We start from the raw sequence: 22,256 nt of genomic DNA, 5'->3' as shown, positions 1-22,256 counted from the left end.
TGGGTAGACCAGATGTATTTTGGAGGGGGGCAGTTTGGCAGTTGTCAGTTTAAAATCTCGGCACCCCAGCCCGGCTGGTGTGGCTCAGTGGTTGAACATCTACCCATGAACCAAGAGGTCACGGTTTGATTCCCAGTCAGGGCACGTGGGGAGGCAACCAATCCATGAGTCTTTCTCTCATCTCTCTTTCTCTCCCCCCTGCCCCTCCCTTCCACTATATCTACCAAAAAATAATAAAAAAAAAATTAGCCCTGGGCAGGTGGCTCAATTGATTGGAGCATCATCCCATAAACCAAAAGGTTGCAACTCCTGGTCAGGGCACATATCTAGGTTGTGGGTTCGATCCCTGTTGGGACACATATGTGAAGCAACCAATCAATGTTTTTTTCTCTCCCTTCCCCCCCTTCCTTTCTCTAAAAAAAAAATCCATAAAAACAGATCTTCAGATGAGGACTAAGAAAATTAAGTAGGCTCTGGTGGGGTAGCTCAGGTGGTTAGAGTGTCATCTTAATACACCAAGAAGGTGCAGGTTCAACCTCCCATCAGGGCACATACAATGCATGAATGAGTGCACAACAAATCCATGTTTCTCTCTTTCTCCCTCTCTAAAAATCAATCAATAAATCTTAAATAAAAAGTTAGCCTGGCCAGTGTTGCTCAGTGGATTGAGCACTGTCCCACGCACCAAGAGGTCACAGGTTCTAGTCCCGGTCAGGGCACACGACACGTGCTCAGGTTGCGGGCTGGATCCCGAGTAGGGGGCGTACAGGAGGTAGTGGATCGATGTTGTTTCTCTCATTGATGTTTCTCTCTCTCTCTCCCTCTCCCTTCCTCTCTCCCTAAAATCAATAAAAACATATTTTGAAAAATTAAACACTTCATAAGAACTCCCTGAATCCTCACACGCGCGGACATGAGGTTGACAATCTTATCCCCATTCTACAGAGGGGAAGCAAGTCTTCCTTCTCTGAGCTGCAAAGAGTGAGCTGGAGAGAAGAGCCACAAAATGAATATATTTCCCTATTTGCTTTTACCTGCTTATACATATCTCAGAAAACACACACGAGAAATTGGTGGTTTCCAGAAGGAGTTGGGACTGTGTTGGGTTGCTTTTGGTAACAACGTATGAACCATATGAAGGTTTTATATATGCAAAAAATAACTTCAATTTTTAAGCAGTCAAATAAACAAAAGTAAAATTGGCATACTCCTCAATCTTAAATATTTGCTGCTAGGAATGTATCACATTGGAATTCCTGCACATGTGAGAAAATACAGATATATGCTTACCCTCCACAGTATCCTATATAATAAAAGGGTAATATGCAAATTGTCCCCTCGACTGGGAGTTTGACCAGGGGCGGGGCTGGCCCGCCAACCGCCCAGGGCCCCTTTCCCCAGCCAGCCTCCACACCCCCAAGGGGGGGGGGGCAGGGCAAGCCGCCAATCTCCCATGTCCCCTCCCCCTGGCCTGCCTGGCTCGGATTGGGAGGGCTGGCCGGACCCCACCTGTGCACAAATTCATGCACCAGGCCTCCGGTTTTTTATAATAGTGAAAACTACACAGCAAGCCAAATGCCCACAGTGTGGCAAGCAGCCTCCAAGATGACCCCATGGTCCCCGCCTCCTGGTATTACACCCTGAATCCTCTCAGCTTCTGTGTGGGCTGGACCTAGTGACTTGTAATGAACAAAATACCGCAAAAGTGATGGCCTAGCATTTCCCAGACTAGGTCCCGAAAAGCCTGCAGCTTCCACCTGGGGTGCCCTCTCTCACTTCTAGAGAAGCCAGCCCACCTGGGGAAGTGAGCTGCCCCATGAAGAGGCTACAGGGCGAGAGAGGGAGCGAGACCCCGAGCCAGTCTCCTGGGAAGAAGTGAATCCTGCCAACGCACTGGCGTGAGCTTGGAAGTGGGCCCTCCCCCGGGTGAGCTTTGACTACGACCTTGAGAGAGACCTTGAGCCAGAGGCCCCAGCGAAGCCGTGCCTGACTCCCTGACCCAGAGCAACTGTGAGACTATCCACACCTGTTGTTTTCAGCCACTGAGTGGTGGGGCCTGTTACACAGCGACAGAGCTCACACAGACGGGATGGTTTGTGGAAATGGAATGTGTCCCTCTAATGCACGGCCAATGGCAACCATTTAAACAGGAGAGTCACATGTAATGACACGAATGGTTGGCCGTTGCTCGACTGGGAAAACAAAAGCAAAATAAAGGTCAACACAGACACTGACCCACTTATGTAAAACATGTAAGAAACTAAAAACGTGTCTACAACCACATGCGTGTAAATTCTAACGCCAAACTGATGGGCCTGCCTCTGGGAAGAGCGGCTTGTTCGGTGTGTTTGGGGCAGGGGTAGGAGGAAAGGTCCTTCACTTTTTGTTCTACGCACTTTGGTGCCTTCTCATCTTTATGAAACTGAACATATGTGTAAGTCAATATATTTTTAATATTAATTTTTTAAAAAACCCAAGATGGTGGGAAAACCTGTTTTAGTGAGTTCTGTGTACCCGGAGACAAATACACCTTTTTAGAAGGTATCTCTTTTCTCATAATTTTTCTTTATAGAGGCAGAATGGGGGCATTTTTCTCACCCAAGACAGGTTCACAACTATTAGCGCGTTGATGTTTTAGCATTTTTGCCTTAAATTTTTTTTTTCAATTTATGTTCTGCCACTTTTGCCAGATCTGCTCCTTTGAGACCAAAGTCTCATGCATTTCTTGGGCATTTTTTAAGAATTTGAGGGGGTGGGGGGGAACCATTCAGATGTGAGAAACATCAATTGGTTGCCTCCTGTATACAGTCTGACAGGGGAGGGGCGGGGTGTCAAAGGCACAACCTACGCATGTGCCCTGACAGGGGAACTGAACACACAACCTTCTGGTGCATGGGACGACGCTCCCAGTCACCCAGCCACCCAGCCAGGGCCATTTCTCAGTCTTGCTTCCAGCTCTGGATACACGGACAAAGAGCAAACTAGTCAAAAATGAAAGGTTTCTGGGCCCTGGCCGGGGAGCCGTTGGTAAGAGCATTGTCCTGATATGCCAAGGGTATGGGTTTGATCACCGAACACATGCAAGAACCAATTAATGAATGCATAACGAAGTGGAATAACCAATCGATATCTGTCTCTCTCTCTCTTAAAAAGATAAAAAAGAAAAGAAAAACAAAGGTTTCCTTCCAGTCAGTCACTCACCCAGTTACAGCCTCCAGGGACACTCGGGTGATTCTGACGAGCTCTGCCCAGCACACCTGCCTCTAAGAGTGTTTGGGGCCAGTGACGACCACAGTGGCCACAGCAGCCCTCTGTGGTGGGCGGCTGTGCCGAGCCTGCCAGGTGGCCAATCCTACAGGGAAGTCACTACTTGACAGATGGGGAAACTGAGGCTCACCTCTCTCTCTCTTAAAAAAATAAAAAAAGAAAAGAAAAACAGAGGTTTCCTTCCAGTCAGTCACTCACCCAGTTACAGCCTCCGGGGACACTCGGTGATTCTGACGAGCTTTGCCCAGCACACCTGCCGTCTAAGAGCGTTTGGGGCCAGTGATGACCACAGTGGCCATAGTAGCCCTCTGTGGTGGGCGGCTGTGCCGAGCCTGCCAGGTGGCCAATCCTACAGGGAAGTCACTACTTGACAGATGGGGAAACTGAGGCTCACAGAGGCACAGGGACCTGCCCAAAGCCACAGAGCTAATCGGTGCTGGGGCTGGAATGTTAACCTTCCTGTTCTAAGGTTTTTGCTAATTTCTACACTTACACAGTTTTATCGATACCTGGCACTCGGAGAAAAACGTCCCCAAAAGATGTGCTCTGTTGGCATTGGCTGGCTCCAACGGGCACGCCAAGCACGTCCGCCCGACGTCTCTACCTGGGCTGTGAAATGGGGAGGGGGTTCTGTGTCTAGATCTCTCCCCGCTCTTTGGGCATCTTAACCCCGGGCTTTTTCCTGCTTCGCCCTGTGAATATGGCCCCGAGATGGGAGCCCGACAGTCCCTTAGGTTCATCTAACTGGGTGTTGAGGTCCAGAGGGCCTCCCTGGCTGGAGACGACCAAACCAGCGGCTGGAAACATTTCTTTTCCTTCAGTTTGTCCTGGACCCAAACCTGTGTTTCCCTGCAGGGTACCCTCCACCCCAGTGGAAACAGCGCTGGCTGCCCTCCACCGTCTTCCCCCGTTGGCCGCTTTGGACACAGTCCATCACTCTCTTTTCAGAAACACTCAAGCTTCCAGCACACACTCGCCTCGTCTCCTGCCTTCTGGCTCCCTCCCTGCCCGCCCCTCACCCGTGGGTCTTTCTCGGGGCTCTGTCCTCGTCCTCACGTCTTCTCCTTCTTCCAGAGGTCGCAAATGGCAGCCCAGCGGCCTCATCAGACCCACCAGCAGATTTTTGTTTGGTCCTCAGTGTGTTTTGTCTTTAATTTGAATGCCTTTGGGCGGGGCAAGCACTCTCCAAGTTCGCCACAGTCCCCATCATTCCCTACCGTCTTACACCCGTCCGCTTCACACATTTCCATCACCTGCCTGGTCCGTGAAGCCATCTGAGTTTTCAGAAACCCCTGCTACACGCACTGTCTGGGAAACCACGCCCACTTTCCCTCGTCGATTAACACCAGTGTCTCCTACTCCACATTTCGTTGGTGTGGGAATCACGGTCCTAGGGAGTTGTTCGAAGTCCCCAGCCTCCCTCCTCCCTCCCTCCCCCAGACTCAAGAGCTGTAGGCAGGGATCGGAAACTCAAATGCCTACAGGAGCCAGGCAGGCCACATAAATGAGTGAACTAGCCAGGTATAAGAAAAGTCAACGGCCAGAAATATAATCAAATTGCATCTTTACTGAACTATGGTGAATGCATGGAACATAATACAAACATGTTTGGTACTGGAGTTTATATTTCAAATTCAGAGTTGAAAAAATACAAATTGAAAAATAGATCTAATTATTAAAATTTTCTCTTTTGTAATTCTTTTGCTCCTTTGAGTTGAAGCCAGAAGGCTGACATCACCCCTTCCGCACCGAGAAGGAAGCATCAGGCCCGGGGGGCACGGTGGGATGGGCACTAAAGAATTCAGCCTTGAATCCTGGGAGCGGTGTTTAATTTGATTCCGTTTCGTAACGGAAAACCGCCTTTCACAACCGTGGGGACCTCCGCACGTGGAGACTCAGGACAACTAGTGGAGAGCTGCGGGGCAGGCGCCGGGACCAGCACCCTATTGCACTGTGGTTCCGTAACTACTCTGTGTGGCCCGCATTCACACGACCGGCATCGCCCAGCAAAGGCAACCTGACAGTGTTAGTCCATCCTCAGAGTCTGGATGCAGAAAGCCTTCAGGGAATTCGGTCTTTAACCCCAAAATTTGGGTAAATACTGTCCGGGTCATGTCTTTCATTTCTGGAAACCAACTGCAGCAAAGGAAACGGAGGCAGAATATTCCTTGCTTATGGCTTCCCGTTTTTGCCAGGACTGGGCAGACATGATCATACATTCAAGTCGCTGTTTGTGAATGTTCTTGCGCAGAAAAAGTGTTCAGGAGGGTCATAACCTTGACCCAAAGTCTTTGACCAACTTTCACAGGGAAACCAAGGTGTGGCTTTTGCCTCATCGGAAATGAACCAAGTAGATTGGTTGCAACAGTTCTGCCTTCTTCCACACATCACGTGACGACCAGGTCATAGGGCTTCTGTGGAATACACTGGCTCACGTTCACCATCAACCTGCCTGTGATGAACGTACAGAAGCGCATCAAGGGCGACCGCGGTGTGCTCCACTGACTTTCTTTGCACAGTTCAGTTCCAGGTGACTGATACAATCACCTGACTGTCCTCACCAAACGTTGCCACCTTGGACTGTGGAGTCCCGACAAGTACCCCTGTGACATAGGTCATTACGTTACAACTGTCTGTGGCTGTGCTTAGGAGTTCGGACCTGTCTACGTAAAACTTTTCATTTCTGCAAATACACAAAAATAAGCCTTTACCCAGTGTTGGGCCTGCCCTGGCACCATGTCACAGACTTCTTCGGTCACATGAAAATTCTCAACTTCACAAATAAATAAAGCTAACTGGGTGGAAGTAGTTCATGCGCAGAAATAGAAAAGGCCACAATAGATTTGACTCTTCCGAGCAACTGGACTTGTCAATCTTCTGATTTCTCTTCGACACACCGTACAATGCAAATAAACGCCTGTTCGACTTAAATAATGGCCCAAACAGATGTGTTTTCTGTCCAGGACATGTCATCTGCTCCTTTATAAACTCGCCGTGTGTCGGAGGTTTTAATGCCCAGGTAATTCTCTTCACATCACTGTGAGGCTGCATGTGGCAGCCACGGCATTTCTACGGTTGGCTTTCCAAACCCTACTGACACTTGAGGCCCTTTTTCAGTTCACTGAGCATCGCATCTCGTGTCTGGTCTGTATACTGGTCGAAGTTCTTACTGTGCTTTGATTCATAATGACGTTTCAGGTTGTACTCTTTCAACACAGACATGATTTTTTTGCATATTAAACACGTAGGCATGTTCTTCACTTCCACAAAGAAATAGTCTCGCTCCCATTTTTTTCGAAACACGGGGCCCTCTCGTTCTCTCTTTGGTTGTGACACTTTTGATAGAGACATGGGTACAAGAAAGATTTCACTTTCCTCTGCACACTACCACAGGAACAACTACAGGGCAAACCCAGTGACAAAGGTGGGAGAGCCAAGAGGGAGTGGTGGGGACTGTGGCGAATTAGAGAGCACACGCCCCATCGAAAGGGGCAGCTCCAGCCCGTTGTTGCTAGGCAACAGGGCAGGCCAGGGGTGCCAGATCTCCTGACTTGTCAAGAGAAGCCAAGACTACAGATTTTGTGTGTGTGTCTGTGTGTGTGTGTGAGAGAGAGAAAGAATTATCCTGATTTTTACAACTAACTCTTTAGGAAAAAATACCACGTATGCTAACACAGGGAAGGCCAAACAAAACCCATCTGTAGAGTGGCCCATGGGCCACCATATTGCAACCTCTCTCCCGGGACAGGGCCCAGGAATCTAATGTTAACCAGCGTCCCAAACAATGTGGATGCTGGTGGTCCATAGTGGACCACGCTCTGAGCAACACTGGTCTAGAGTTTGACAACAGACAGCTGACTCTGCCTCCAGGGAGACCACCCACAAGCCCCGCACCTGGGCCTATTACCAGCTGCCCTCTGGACTTGTCTCTGAGGACACCCTTCAGGTCCCTTGCCTCACCACATCCCGAACCTGCTTCCTGCTGGGTTTCCACCCCAGGGACAGCCCCACTGTCCATCTATCCAAAGCCCCTGAAGGTAGGTCTCCGACTGGGACGTCTTTCCACATGTGATCTCGTCCGCTCTGTGCCTTCAACCACCAAACACACACATCTCCTAAGGACACATCATGAGCTCCCACCCTGGCAGCTGTCACCTGAACATACCTTAGACCATTAGCATTCACCACTGGCTCCTTCCCCCAGTCCCCTAACTCAGAGAAGCCCCACCACCTACCAGCACCCAGGACAGGTCCTGGGGGCCCACCTCAGTGCCCCCAAATCCCCAACTTCCTTTACATGGCACACCAGTCCCCAGCCTCCATTCCCCCCAGCCTCCTCCCCGTTTTTCTGACTCCTGGCAGACCAAGGCCCATCCCCTGCTAGTAGCCTTCTGTGGTTCTTGTGTCCCCAGGACAAACCTCAAGCTGCTCAGTTTGGAGCCTGAGCGCCCCTCCACCTGGTGCCTGCCTGCCTCCACGTCTCCCCAGCCAGGCTGTACCAGACCGCCTGACTACTCACTGCCAAGGCCAGGCGTCACCAGCCTGGGCCTCGGGATGTCTGCTGCAGCAAGAACAAGGACAGAGATGTCTCCCCCCGGTCTCCTCCTGCCCAGTCCTGGGGGACGACAGTGACGGGAGCCGGGGCATGTGTTAAAAGGAACTTTATTGGGTGTTGGGGGTTCAGATGAGATCCATGAGGATGTCGTCCTCCATGACGCTGGGCTGCAGGCCCGGCTGGGGGACCGGGCCCCGGGGACCCCCGCTCAGCAGCATCTGACCTGGGGGGGGGCGGGGGGGAAGGGACTGCATCTCCCAGTCGTCCCTGGGGCCCTGAAGGGCCCTGGGGCTACTTTCTCCCTCCTCCTCAACTTAGTCCAAGGCACTAAGTTGTCTAGAAAGCCCTGGGGGACCCGTCAGAGGCGCTTTCTGGCCCCATCTGGACAGGAATGTGCTGTCTCCCATATGCCTTTGGAAGCCCACCCCCCAAAACATCTCTCTGGCCCTAAGCCTACATTTCCCAGCAAACCCCAGAGAACACGCAAGAGAGGAATCATGGGGAGAGCTCTTGCCCTCTAGGTTTTTGGGCCCCTAACCCTCAGAACTCCCCAAAGCCAAGCAGGGATGCACTCTTCTTGAATTCCAGGACTTTGCTTCCCAGGAGCTCTTGGTAATGTTAGGGCTCCAGCCCAGGGGCTGCTGGGACACTCAGTCCAGACCCTGGCCTCCCCCAGACCTCCTTACCTGGCAGTGGAGCCCGCGGGGGAAGCTGTGTAGGCCAGGACTGGGCAGGTGGCGGGTGCAGGAGGGGGGGTCCCAGCTGGGGCTGCCCCAGGCCCTGGTGCGGTGGGGGCAGCAGCGCAGGGGCCCCTGGTGGCTGGAGGTGGTGAAGGGAAGCCTGCTGTGGGGGCACCCCCGTCTGGGGCTGAGGGAACAAAAATGCGGCTCAGAGACCCCAGTGAGGAGACCCCGCCCAACCACGAAGCCTCTGGCACAGAAAGTGCTCAGAGCATGTCTCAGCCAGTCATCTGTGTGGGGTCTTCCTTCAAAGAAATCTTAGCAGAAGCCCAGGGAAGACACACAGACAGGAGCTGGCGGGCTGGTGCTCACACCTTTTATGAAGCCAACCTCCCTCCTCCGAGATGAAAGGTCTAGAACTGTCACAGCCCAGGACCCGTGTTCCCAGATGCCCCCTTCACCCCAAATCTCACCGGTGGTGGGTTAAGGAGGAGGCTCCGCAGTTGGGGATTGGCCCCAGGGTTCTGGGGCCGAAGGATAGGTCCAGGAGGGAGCGGGCCAGGAGCTGCTCCGGGAGGGCCTTGGGCAGCGCCTGGGGGAGCCTGGGCAGCGCTCTGGGGCTGGGGCTGCCCTACGGCTGCAGAGGCCCCCACAGTGCCCTGAGGCTGGGGCTGCGGTGGGCGGAGCTGGAGCTAATGGGAAGAAATGCGGGTGAGCAAGAGACTCCAGACCCCTCGGCCTCCACAGCCCTGGCCCTGACCCTGCTGGCTTTGTCCTCACCAGATTCGGTGAGGGCCTGGCCTGGTCCTCCAGAATGGGGCCCAGCCCGGGCGGTGCCTGCTGCGCCCCCATCTGTACAGGGAGAGAAGGAGCAGGTCGCTGAGTGCGTGTGGAGCGGCTCTGAGAGGATCACTCCACACGTCAGAGATCTGAGCCCAGAAGGGGAACCTTTAAGGAGCTGGGAACATTTCTTTGAAGGTGAGGGTCTGGGAAGGAAACTTTACGTTCCCAGGTCCCCAGGAGGGGCCTGTGTCTTGGAGATTCCACGAGGTCACTGAAAAGGGAGAGAAAGGTCGCAAAGAAATGTGGGGATGGGACTGCACCTGGATGCCTGCGTCTTGAGAGAGGAGTAAGTGGCTGGTATTAGAGCCCCACGGGGCCCCTGGGGGGTTGGCCAGGAGTTCTGGGGCCCAGGTGGGCAGGCACTAGGAGGGCGGGGATGGGACAGGGACCGGCATCGCTCACCCCGCGCTGCTGCTCCAGCTTCTGCTGCTGCACCTGCTTGTGGTTGGTGATGACCTGCCGGATGCCGTTGACGAAGCCACTCTGGTCGTAGGGGATGAGGCCCATGAAGATCTTCTTCTTGGACGAGTACAGGAGCATGAGCACGCGCACCTCACAGGGGGCCGTGTGGGGGAAGTGCACGCAGCCCGCCTGGGGGGAGAGAATCAGAAAGTCACACCCTGCAGGAGGAGGTATCCCACCCTCCTGGTTCTAGAAGGTCCTAGAAGCCCATCGAGGAGAGGCGAGGTTTCTGCTGGGAAATGCTGAGGAGACTGGAGCATTGCTTGAAGTTGCTCCAGAAACAAACTGAGTTGCTTAAAGGAGCGCTGAGAGCCCCGAAGGGCAGGGCCAGGCCCAAACACGGGGCTGGGTCCCGCTCTGCAACCTTGACCCCCACCTCCACCTCGTGAGGCTGCTGGGAGGGCTCACGGCTGAGGAGAGGCTTCAACACAGAGCGGGCACCTGAAGCACGTCGGACCCATGGGATGCAAGACCCTTAGGGGATGGCCACACCCTTCCTGGCCGCAGCCTCTGCCAGTGAGAACGGAAGACAGCAGCACTAGCATCACACCATGCACGCCAGGCATCCTGGCCACAGCTGGACACACAGGACGTGCCGAGAAAACGTTACGTGAAGTGAAACCATAATACACGGAAGCTCCTGAGGGAGGTGGGGCTGACGAGGTTGAAGAGCCACCTCTGGGACCTTGGCCAAGTGAGTTTACCTCTCTGAGCTTTGGTTTCTCATCTGAGGCAGATCCTGCGAGCTGCCCTCCCCGCCCTTCTGCCTGGGGCAGCAGCGTGTCTGGGCCCCGGAGCCCTGCATCTGCCCCAGATGAAGCCTGCTTGGGGGCGTGGGGAAGTGTCTGCTTTCCAGAAGAGACAGGGATACATGACGGACGCCACACTTCCTTCTTGCCTTCCTGCATCAAGTCACGCAAGATGCCTGGAGCTTCAGGACCATCTTGTGACCGTCAGAGAGAAGCCAACAGAATCTTGGCCCTGACACCCTGGGGCGGTAAAACTCACTCCAACGGCTGCCTGCCTCTGGACATCCTGCTGTGTCAGAAACAAACGCCCGCTGGCACAGCTCACTCCGGGATGTCCTTCTCAGAAGCCGGCTGCCACGCTGTGAGGAAGCCCAAGTCACATGCAGAGGCCACGGGTGGGCACTCTGAGGGCCGGGCTGAGCTGAGCCCCGAGCCGACAGCCTGTACCATGTGAGTGAACCTTGAGCCTCTTGCCCATTCGAGCTTTCAGGTAGGTGACTAGCCTCAGCCATCATCTGAGGACAACCCCACAAAAGTTCCCAAGCGAGACTAGCCCCGCTGAGCCCAGTCTACCCACAGAACCATGAGAGAGAAAATGGTTTTAGGCCCCCATCCCGATCATCTGTTTGTTCTAAAAACTCTGCTGGTTGGGTTTATGTTATTGGAGCTGGCAGCATTCCTGACGCTGAGGATCGTGTTCCCGAGGATTCCATGAGGTAAGCCACCAAAAGTTCCCTCTCCTGGAGAAGGGCTGGGTCCACGGGACGTACTCAACATTGGACCTGCTCCTATGTAGGGAGACCTCCCTCGGGGGTGTAGGTTGAACTGTCCTCCAAAAATACATGTGACCTTACTTGGAAATAAGGTCCTTGCAGATGTAACGAGTTAAAATGAAGACATCAGAGTGGGCCTTAGTCCAGTGACTGTGTCTCTATAAGAAAGCAGGACAGGGGGACACTTCCCCCTCCCTTCGTGGGAGTCTGTGCTTGTTTCTCGATAAATTTCCACCCTTTGCTATAAAAAAAAGAAAGAAAGCAGGACACACACAGGGAGGAGAATGCCACGCGCAGGCACGGGCACAGACACAGTGAGAGGACGGCCATGCGAAGATGGAGGCAGAGACTGGACTTGTACTGCCTGAAGCCAACGCCTGGGCTGCCTGGTGCAAGAGGCCATGAGGGGTCCTGCCCTGCTGACCCGGATTTTGGATGCTGGTTTCCCCAACTGTGAGAATAAAGTTCTGTTGCTCTCAGCCCCAGAAAACCAATACACCCAGCAAACCTCTGTCAGAGCCAACTTCTTCCCGATTGCTCCTGCCACATCTCACCAGGGAGTGGAATCCCACCGGGCACATATTATAGTTATAACGCGAGCGAAGGCTCTGGAAGGAGGCTGAGGGGGCCAAGCTCACAAAGCCCACCAACCGGACCAGAGTCGGCACCCTGGTCCCCCCCAGGACTCACAAAGCCGTTGCCCATGATGCGGTAGAGGCCTTTGAGCGACTCCAGGTCCTTGTTGGTGAAATGGAACTGGACCATCCTTGAGTTCCGGAACAAAGGGCCCAGTGTGGTCTGGGGAGACACAGCGTGTTGAGTGGGGAAGTGAGGAGGGGAGCATAGGTGGAAGGGGCAGGAGAGGGATGAGGGAAGAAGGGAGGGATGAGGGGAGAGGGGAGGGATGAGGGGAGAGGGGAGGGATGAGGGAAGAGAGAATGGGCAGGGGTTAGGGCTGCTCCCGCCTGCCACTCACCAGCAGTTGCTGGGGGATGAGCTGCATGATCAGTTTCTGGGGCCACTGCTCTGTTTTCCTGGGGCGACGCGAAGAGAGGTGTCAGGAGGATGCAAACCCCAGCCCGCCCCACCCCCCGACAGTCACCTACAGGTTCTCGCCCTGATTGACGTAGACCTGGCAAGGCAGTGACCGCGTCAGCTTGGTGTTGGCATCCACGGAGGCAGGTTTGGGTTTCTGAGGGGGAAATAGGCATATCACAGCCAGAGAGGCCCAAGTCTCAGTCCGCTCACCCCCTCCTGCCCAACCCTGGGAGCCCCAAAGCTCCGGATCTCCCCAAGTTTCAGTCCTAAGAACCCTGGGCCCCTCCTTAGTACCATCAATCCCACAATTCTCTAGTCTTTCCACAAATGTTGAGCTCCTCCTCTTGCCCCAAATCCCACAACCCTCTGTCTCCTTCATGCTACAACCCCCTGGGTCAGTCTGTACCCAGAATCTGAGACGCCTCGGTTCTTCACCTGCAATACAATTCCTACCACCTCCTTAGTCCCAACCTGGGCGTCCTGGGGACTGACGACCTGGGACTACAAGCCCATGACCCTGTGGCGGCCCTGGTCTCACCCTGCACCCCGCCAGGCCCGGCCCTGACCCACCTGCCCAGGACTCCTCAAGCCAACTCACCTCCTGCCACTCGAGGACCCCGCTCCAGGCCAGGAGCTTGTTGGAGACGGACTGCTGCCCCCCGAGGGCCGAGGCCCCGAGCTGGGCTGGGGAGGGGCCACTCACCCCACCTGGAGCAACCGTGCCTGCCTGCTGGAGGACAGAAAGGAGGGTGGGGAGGGGGTCAGACCAGCTCCTGGGAGGGACTGTCCTGAGAGAGACAGGCCAGCAAGAACGGGACGAAGGCCTCTTCCTCTGCATCCCCGTGGCCTACCCTCAGATATAAACACTCTGATCCTGGAAGATTCCAGGACTCAGAACAGGAGCCCGTGGGATCATCAGAATAATCTTCATCCACCAGGAACCACACCCACACCCTTGGGCCCTCCTCAGGCAGGCAAATTGCTTGTCCTCTGCACTGTGCTAGCCTGGGGCAGACAGGGGGAGTGGGGCAACCACAGCAAGTGGGAGGCATACGGACACCTACCATGGACGGTGGCCCAGGCTGTGCAGTGGGGGCCAGGCCCTGAACAGGAGCCACCGTGGAGACCAGGTTGGGCTGGGAAGTGGGAGACGGCTTGGGGGCGCCAGGTGGCCCCTGTGGCAGCGCAGGGGCCTGGGCTTGGCTGAAGGGGGGACCCACTCCTGGAGCCGCCTGCTGGAGAGGGTTGATGGGCGAGACTGGGAGAAACCAAGGGGAGAGGAAATCCAAGTCAGAGGGAGTGAGCCGGCGAGAACACCCCCATCCCCCAGCGGCGAGCGGGCCTCACTGGGAGAGAGGTCTGGCTGCCTCCGCCGCCCTGCCCTGTACTGTCGCCCCTGGACTCACAGCGCGGGCCCAGCCCAGCCTTCTGGTTCTTGGCAGCCTCCACTGCATTCTGAGCAGCCACCTGAGCTGCGCTCAGGTTCCCGGGAACCTGGAAATAGAGGGGAGGGGCTGATGAGGACCATGCACCCCAGTCCTGTTGTCACATGGGGCCACACCCCCCACAAGGCACAGGCACCCCGACTCCAGTATCACAGGAGCTCATGACTCCCATCTCCCCACAGGGACATGATTCCTCGCCCCCCAAGAGTCCCACCCTCTGCATGTCTCTAGGGAAACCCCCACGTGCCAGCATCCAACCAGGCCTCTTCCAAGGGGCAGGGCTCCCACAAGGCCCCAGAGCATGTCCCTTCCTGGGATGCCCATACCTGGTACTGCTGGGGGACGGAGGGCAGAGGCTGCTGGGGGGCTGCCGAGAGCGCAGCACTCGAGGATGGAGCTGGAGGCAGGGAGACGGGCTGCTTTGGCTGGAGGGGGCCTGGGGCCGAGCCACCCCCGACTGAGAGCCGAGGATGGACAATGGCGGATGGGCAATGGAGCCCCATGAGAAGTGGTTGGAGAGGGAAAGGAAATCCAAGTCAGAGGGAGTCAGCCGGCGAGAACACCCCCATCCCCCAGCGGCGAGCGGGCCTCACCGGGCAGCACGAGTCCCCGCACCAGCACCATGTGCCGTGGGTCCTGGCTCACGTCTGCTGGCGGCTGCAGTGGCTCCAGCATGGCCGGGGGGGCCGCCTTTTCGAACAGAAGCCGCAGGGCAGGCAGCTTCCGAGGGGACACGATGGAGAAGTGGATCCCTCGCTGCAGGAGAGGGGACGAGCAGTAAGGACTGGGCCACAGGGGCCAGCCCCCCGGCTACTACACACACCTGCTAGGTGGCTGGACGGCGTGGACCCTAAAACTAAATTCCCATCAGGCTTTGGGACAGGGGACCACGAGACCTGAATTAGCTGCCCCAGGGGATTCTGTGACCCAAAAGTCCAGCCCTAGCCCCCCTCCCCAACACCCGGGCGTCCTCACCTCCCCAATCTTCTGCACGAGACTTTCCGTTGTGCACCCGGAGTATGTGGTGCTCTCAACAGCGGGCAGCAGGTATGGGGGCGAATTACAGATGAGGAGGCAGACGCGGTGTGTCTGGCCACTGCCAAGAACAAGGACAGATGTGGAACAGGTGGCAACAAGGCCCTGAAAAGGGACCCAGACTCAGCACAGCAGAGGTACGAGGACTCCGCCCACAGGAAGCCAGGAGGAATGGCCCCATTTTACAGCTGAGAACACTGAGGCCCTGAGGTTCCTGACCCCAAGTCGGCAGCGCACAGGGGAGCTAGGAGTCCGACACCCCTTCCTGATGAGGCACCAGCCAGGGGCCACTTCCGGATTCCCAGCCCTGACTCCCCAATGTGAGACGGGGGTGGAGTCCTGCGACAGGCAAAGCGGGTTCTGAGCCAAGTGGACAGAGACCAACACGGGACACGGGACCCCGCACCGGGCGTACTCACATCTGCTCTCGCATCTTCTTGAAGTCATCGAACAGCTGCAGGGCCGTGCTGAGGCCTTCTGCGATGAGGCTGCAGCTCTCGCCACCCCCGCCCATGAACCTGCACGAGGCCAGGCTGTCAGTCCTCAGGGTCCCTGCGGCACCTCCCAGCCCCCAGGCCACACTTGAAGAACCTGCGCCCGCGCCCTCCCCTACCCAGCACAGGACTGTGCGCCTTGGGATGGGGACACTGTTGAGTTCCCTGCTCTATCCCCCGTGCTGGCACAGTGCCAGGACAAAGAACGGGGCCAGGGGACATTTGTCATCTCCGGCGAGGGAGTCTCTCTCGGAAGAGGCCCCATCAGAGGATGGACCAGGGAAAGGGCCTGGGATCCCAATCCCCATGCGCCTCCCGCCTCGGGGCCATCTCTCCATCTTTAAAGCCAGCCCCAGCCTCGCCGTCCCAGCCTGGTACAGAGGCCCCTCTGCTCCCAGTGCTATGGGCTCAATGGTGTCCCCAGGAAGAGACATGTTGAGGTCCTCACCCAGGTCCTCAGAATGCGTGTTATCGGAAAGCAGGACCTTCACAGAGGTGCTCAGGCCACACTGCGGAAGGGCCCGCACCCAGTATGACCCGTGTCGTATAAAAAGAGGGAACCGGGACACAGACAGATACGCTTAGAGGAAAAGGTGACGTAGAGACACAGGGAGAACACCATGTGGAGACCGGAGTGACACGGCCACCAAGCGAGAAACGTCTGGGGTGACCAGAAGCTGGAAGAGACAGGAAGGCTCCAGAGAGCACCAGGCCCGGCCCACCCCTGAGCTCGGACTCCTGGATCCTGACCTGAGACACCGCATTCCCACTGTTCTGAGCCACCCAGTTTTTAGTACTTGGTTCCGGCAGGTCAGGGAAGGAGACCAATTGGACGGAGCCATCACTAGGATGTGCCCGAGGAGGAACAGGGTCCCAGACACCATCGGACACCAGCCGAGCTGAACTGTTCACTTCTAAATGACTACTTTTGCTATGTAAAGTTCAGCTCAATTTAAAAATGTAATTTATGAGGGACGTGTAACCAACCGACCACTTTGAGATCCTAAAAGTTGCTCCTTACCGAACACTGACCATGAGCAATCTGTTACCAACTCAGAGGAAGAAACGTAACAAATGTTCTGCCCAAAACATGAGAACAACTTGAAAATGGGGAGCAAGGAAAAAATACGATCAGTTGTAAAATGTTTTGTTTTAAATATATTTTATTGATTTTTTACAGAGAGGAAGGAAGAGGGATAGAGAGTTAGAAACATCGATCAGCTGCCTCCTGCACACCCCCCACTGGGGATGCGCCCGCAACCAAGGTACATGCCCTTGACCGGAATCGAACCTGGGACCCTTCAGTCGGCAGGCCGACGCTCTATCCACTGAGCCAAACCGGTCAGGGCGTAAAATGTTTTAAATATCATAAAGTTGCCCGGCCAGCGTGGCTCAGTGGTTGAGTGTCCATTCCATCTATGAACCAGGAGGTCACAGTTCGATTCTCCATCAGGGCACATGCCTGGGTTGCAGGAGGCAACAGATCAAGGATTCTCTCTCAGCACTGATGTTTCCATTTCTCTCCCTCTCTGAAATCAGTGGGGAAAAGAAAGAGGAAAAAAAAAGCCCAGCCGATCTCTCCCTCTCTGAAATCAGTGGGGAAAAGAAAGAGGGGAAAAAAAGCCCAGCCGACATGGCTCAGTGATTGAGCGTTGACCTATGAACCAGGAGGTCACGGTTCGACTCCTGGTCAGGGCACATGCCCAGGTTGTGGGCTCGATCCCCAGTGGGGGGGTGTGCAGGAGGCAGCCGATCAATGATTCTCTCTCATCATTGAGGTTTCTCTCTCTCTCTCCCTCCCTCCCCCTTCCTCTCTGAAATTAATAAAAATTTTAAAAATAAATAAATATAAAATTTATGATACACTTTAGCTCCTAATAACCCCGCTGACACAGACACAAAGTAAATAAAAAACAAACTGAAAGTACTCTGGGTGCTCTCACTTGCCCCATTTGTCCAGCCCGATGTCATAACCTCAAAACCTGCACTGCCCACTTTCACCAGCTAGCAGGTCCCTGGAGGCCCCCGAGGTGCAGGTCCAATCAATGAGTGTGATCAGCAGCCAGCCCTGACTGAGGGCTCCCTGCGAGCCAGGTCCCCCGCCCAAGAGGGTCAGGACTTGCCCGTCTTATGTGCCTGACTCCTCAGTGCCTAGGACAGTTTGCTCTACAAATGTCTGTTGAATGAATGAATGAACGAATGACTTGTCACAGTGCCACGGGGCAGACTCCAAGGGCTCTTTTCCTTCTAACTTCTCCTTTCTGACCTGAGTCACAAGCTGTAGGAGGGGGAAAACCACCTCTTTTGTAAAACAGGAAATGTAACATCAGAAATGCACCTTCCCAAACCAAGGCCGATTCAAAAGTCACACTGCATGCGTTGTTCCCGAAGTTCCCGACACTCCCGGAGAAGATAAGATTTCCCCAAGTGCGAACAAAACTTGCTGACTCTCTGTGATCTGTGACAGACCTGCCTGGAACATCTCAGAAACTGAATGCAGATGGTTACATAGGACTGATAAAAACAATGACGACAGTGAATGTAAAACAATAGCTTAAAATGTTTATCAACCGATTGAGAGGGTTCTGCAGGGCGCATACAGCATACAAAGCATTCTCAGTTGCTTAAAGACACAGTGTACTCTAAGCTGATGAACCGGGAAGGTGGCTATGTGATGAAGGTATTCAGGAAGCACTTCCCAGGCCTGGCCTAGTAGCTCAGGTAGACAGAGCATCATCCCCATATGCCAAGGTGTGGATTCGAGCCCTAGTCAGAGCACATACAAGAACCAACCAATGAATGCATAAGTAAAGTGGAACAGCCCTAGCTGGTTTTGGCTCAGTGGATAGAGCATCAGCCTGCGGACTGAAGGGTCCTGGGTTCGATTCCAGTCAAAGGCTCGAAGGCTCGATCCCCAGTAGGGGGGCGTGCAGGAGGCAGACAATCATTGATTCTCTCTCATCATTGATGTTTCTATCTCTCTCTCCCTCTCCCTTCCTCTCTGAAATCAATAAAAACATTTAAAAAAAAAAAAGTGGAACATATCAGTGTGTCTGTCTCTCTCTCCCTTCCTCTCTCTCTAAAGTCAATCAATAAATAAAGCTTTAAAAATAAAAAAAATCAATCGATAAAAAATGTCTACTTATATATATAAAGAAAACATTTCTCTCTTAGCTTCCTAGTGCCCTTGAAGTTTTTAATTCAGGGGGTTTGACTGCTTTTCCCGATACTTAAACCCCCATCGGAAGATTTGGTTTGTGGTGATTACCCTCCCTAGAGCTTTCACTCACTCATTTATTCAGCCGAGGTTTCCTCAGGCCTCTTGGGTGCCAGGCCCCAGCTGGAAGCCAACACCCAGGGTCCTGGACGTGCACAACCCAAAGATGGGTGTGGGGCTGTGACAAGTGAGCACCTTGAAGTCATGGGGGCAAAAGAGGGAGCAACTGGCTGCTCGTCAGAATCAGGGGCGGGCACTGAAGGTGGGTCTGGAAGCCGATACAGTTTGCCAGGGAGAGTCCGAGTATGAAGTGCATTGTGGGCATTAGTTCATTCACCCACTTGTTCAATCAGGCTTTCCTCCAGCCCCCTTTGCGCCAGGCCTCCTGTGCTGGGTGCTAGAAATTGAGGGCCATCAGACTTGGACTCAGGCCCCAGGGAACCCCATTTAACACGGTTCATGTCTTATCAACCACAGTCTATCCCAGCTGTTCTCAATCGGGGTCGGTTTTACCCGCAGGGACATTTGACAGTGTCTGAAGACATTCTGGTTTGTCACAATTTGGAGGGAAGTGGCTGCTGACATTTGGTGGGTAGAGGCCAAGGATCTGCACCAACAGCGCAGAGGTGGAGAAACCCTGCTCTCCCCTGACCACGAATTCTAATGGCCGTGAGGGAAAAGCAGGCGTCACCTGCCCGCTGAACCTTGGGCACCCAGTCCAGCACACAGCCCGGAACAAAGCAAACATTTGCTGAAGGAACGTAATGAAAGGGTGCTGTTTCAAGGGCTCTGACCACAGACCAGACCTGAGCTCCACACAGGACACAGACTAGCTCCTGTGATCCTCCCAACAATACTGGGATACGACTACCGCCATCCATTTGCAAACCAAGAAACTGAGACACAAAGTAACAGCAAACACTCAGGTAGCACTGAATCCATGCCAGGCACTGATTTCAGTCACCCATTCCTGCCCTAACCGGTTTGGCTCAGTGGATGGAGCGTCGGCCTGCGGACTCAAGGGTCCCGGGTTCGATTCCGGTCAGGGGCATGTACCTTGGTTGCGGGCACATCCCCAGCAGGGAGTGTGCAGGAGGCAGCTGATCGATGTTTCTCTCTCACCGATGTTTCTAACTCTCTATCCCTCTCCCTTCCTCTCTGTAAATCACCCACTCATCTCCTCCCCAATGCACCCCTATGAAGGCATGGCAGCCAGGCCCCGGTGATCTCCTCCCCCTGCTCCTCACCCCTTAGTATGCCCACCCCTCAAACACTGATTACAGCTGACTGTGCATCAAACAGAATTCGGCAGAAGTGAGGATGTATGACTTCCAAGACTTGATTTTTAAAAGCTTGTGGCTTCCTCTTTGCTCTTTCTGGTGGATGGCTCCGTTTGAGGAAAGCCAGCGGAGCGGCCATGTTGGGCGGACACTCACGCGGCCCCGACGGGAGCCCTGGTGGCAAACGGCCAGGAAGGCGGGGGGCCCTCCAGCCTCCAGTCATAGCAGGAGCCACCCGGGAAACGATCCTCTGAGAACCAATCAAACCTCTGGTGACTGCACCTTCGTGAGAGAGATCCGGAGCAAGAGCTCTCCAGCTAAGCTACTCCTGAATGCCTTACAGAAACCGCACGAGATAATATAGGCTTGTTTTTAAGCCACTGAGTCTTGGGGTAACCTCTTACACGTCAACGGATAAGCAATACGACAACTAACGAATACAAGTACAGATGCTCCTGAATGTACACCCAAGGAAACCCATCGTCAGCTGAAAATATCACAAGTTTAAAATGCATTTAACCACCCTAACCGGTTTGGCTCAGTGGATAGAGCGTCGGCCTGCGGACTGAAGGGTCCCAGGTTCGATTCCGGTCAAGGGCATGTACCTTGGTTGCCGGCACATCCCCAGTAGGGAGTGTGCAGGAGGCAGCTGATGGATGTTTCTCTCTCGTCGATGTTTCTAACTCTCTATCCCTCTCCCTTCCTCTCTGTAAAAAAAAAGTCAATAAAAATATATTTAAAAACAACAAAAAACAAAATGCATTTAACCTCCCGGACATAGAGCTTTACCTGGCCGGTTTGCATTGAATGCCTATCGCTTTTGCACCATCACAAAGTTGGAAAAATCTTAAGTCAGGAACCGTCTGTCTTATTAGCACACACACCCCCCTGAAGGATAAGTTGTATTAGGCACAGAGAGGACAGGGGGCCCTGGGTCTGGGACTGCAGTGATCTGGCTCCAGGCTGTGTGCACCTGCAAGAGTCTGCAACGTTAACTAACGAAATTCCGTGCAAAGCACAGAGGGATCCGTCCAGGCCCGGGTCCCCTGCCCCGTCCCCTGCCCTCAGGCGTCAGTGAGCCCTGGAAAAGGACTGGAGTAGAGATGAGGAACCGCGGACAGAAAGTGGAGAATCACGCATGGAGGACCAAGGGGGTACTGAGCTCAAGGCCGCCTGGAGCAAGCGTTTCTACCTCCCAACCCAATGGCAGCATCGCGGAGCACACAGAACCCATCACAGAAGTAACTTATGAACAAAAACACAATCCCCTGCTTCAACCCCCCAGGCCTTTCAGCCACCGGGTGTGACCCCAGCCTCCATCCGTCCACGGCCCCTCACAGGGCCCCCCACCCCACCCCAAGCACAGGGGAAGCTCACTTAATGCCATCGAGCCAGGTGACGAACTCATAGGCGCTGCTGGTGGGAGCGTGACACTGTACGTAGGACTCGGGAGCGCAGTCCACCGTGTTGAACACCACGAGGCTGTACTGGGTCCCCCCATACTGGGAGGGGGGCAGGGAGCTCAGCTAAGATCTCAGAGAGCAAGTAGTGGCTCCCAGCCCCGCCTCCCTCGGACCCAGGCCCCAGCTCCTCCTCCCTCAGACCCAGGAGCCCAGGCCCCCAGCCTCCTCCCTCAGACCCAGGGGTCCAGGCCCCCAGCCCCTCCTCCCTCAGACCCAGGAGTCCAGACCTCCAGCCCCTCCTCCCTCAGACCCAGGAGTCCAGACCTCCAGCCCCTCCTCCCTCAGACCCAGGAGTCCAGACCTCCAGCCCCTCCTCCCTCAGACCCAGGAGTCCAGACCTCCAGCCCCTCCTCCCTCAGACCCAGGAGTCCAGACCTCCAGCCCCTCCTCCCTCAGACCCAGGAGTCCAGACCTCCAGCCCCTCCTCCCTCAGACCCAGGAGTCCAGACCTCCAGCCCCTCCTCCCTCAGACCCAGGAGTCCAGACCTCCAGCCCCTCCTCCCTCAGACCCAGGAGTCCAGACCTCCAGCCCCTCCTCCCTCAGACCCAGGAGTCCAGACCTCCAGCCCCTCCTCCCTCAGACCCAGGAGTCCAGACCTCCAGCCCCTCCTCCCTCAGACCCAGGGGTCCAGACCCCCGGCCCCTCCTCCCTCAGTCTCAAGAGTCCCAAGACTCACGTCTCCCCCGAAGTCCGTCTCGGCGGGAGGACCACCATTAAAATACCTGTGAGGGTCGGAGATGAAAAGTTCGGGGTCAGGCAAGAGGCTGCGAAAAACGAAAGTCGGAGGGCGGGGCTGGAGTTGTGGAAATGGGACTCACTCGATGGCCGGGAGCAGGTAGTGCTTGCGGAGCCCCTCGAAGTAGGGCCCTAGGTTGGCGGTGCCCTCAATCACAAACACCACGTCAGCTACCAGGCCCCCGGCGCGAGCCGGGCCCTCGGACCCGGGGACCATGC

The 22,256-nt window shown here is 55.0% G+C and overlaps 1 protein-coding gene across 6 annotated transcripts in view; it reads right to left on the bottom strand.

The window, feature by feature from the left end:
• Window positions 1-22,254, bottom strand: part of MED25 (mediator complex subunit 25) — a 36,189-nt gene extending 13,935 nt beyond the window's left edge. Inside the window, exons 1-19 of one of the 6 annotated variants that reach the window (XM_014550462.1) lie at window positions 22,121-22,254; window positions 21,979-22,024; window positions 21,216-21,340; window positions 15,267-15,365; window positions 14,788-14,908; window positions 14,406-14,568; window positions 14,139-14,269; window positions 13,774-13,861; window positions 13,432-13,625; window positions 12,966-13,094; window positions 12,436-12,521; window positions 12,306-12,363; window positions 12,020-12,127; window positions 9,748-9,936; window positions 9,283-9,354; window positions 8,976-9,194; window positions 8,509-8,689; window positions 3,777-3,876; window positions 2,141-2,192 (exon numbers count right to left, since the gene is read on the bottom strand). In XM_014550462.1, coding sequence (XP_014405948.1) covers window positions 2,156-2,192; window positions 3,777-3,876; window positions 8,509-8,689; window positions 8,976-9,194; window positions 9,283-9,354; window positions 9,748-9,936; window positions 12,020-12,127; window positions 12,306-12,363; window positions 12,436-12,521; window positions 12,966-13,094; window positions 13,432-13,625; window positions 13,774-13,861; window positions 14,139-14,269; window positions 14,406-14,568; window positions 14,788-14,908; window positions 15,267-15,365; window positions 21,216-21,340; window positions 21,979-22,024; window positions 22,121-22,254 — 2,280 coding nt within the window. In that variant the 3' untranslated portion in view covers window positions 2,141-2,155. Of the gene's footprint in view, window positions 1-2,140; window positions 2,193-3,776; window positions 3,877-4,874; window positions 6,603-7,912; window positions 8,046-8,508; window positions 8,690-8,975; window positions 9,195-9,282; window positions 9,355-9,747; window positions 9,937-12,019; window positions 12,128-12,305; window positions 12,364-12,435; window positions 12,522-12,965; window positions 13,098-13,431; window positions 13,626-13,773; window positions 13,862-14,138; window positions 14,270-14,405; window positions 14,569-14,787; window positions 14,909-15,266; window positions 15,366-21,215; window positions 21,341-21,978; window positions 22,025-22,120 lie in introns of those variants that run through there. The other 5 variants (XM_014550461.1, XM_005879540.2, XM_014550463.1 and 2 more) reach the window with 5 other exon arrangements.
• Between the last annotated feature and the right edge of the window lie 2 nt (window positions 22,255-22,256).

The sequence above is a fragment of the Myotis brandtii genome, unplaced genomic scaffold, assembly GCF_000412655.1.
Source record: "Myotis brandtii unplaced genomic scaffold, ASM41265v1 scaffold601, whole genome shotgun sequence".
NCBI classification, from domain to species: domain Eukaryota; kingdom Metazoa; phylum Chordata; class Mammalia; order Chiroptera; family Vespertilionidae; genus Myotis; species Myotis brandtii.
The sequence above is the reverse complement of the archived record's forward strand: the minus strand, read 5'-3'. Positions and strand labels throughout refer to the sequence as shown.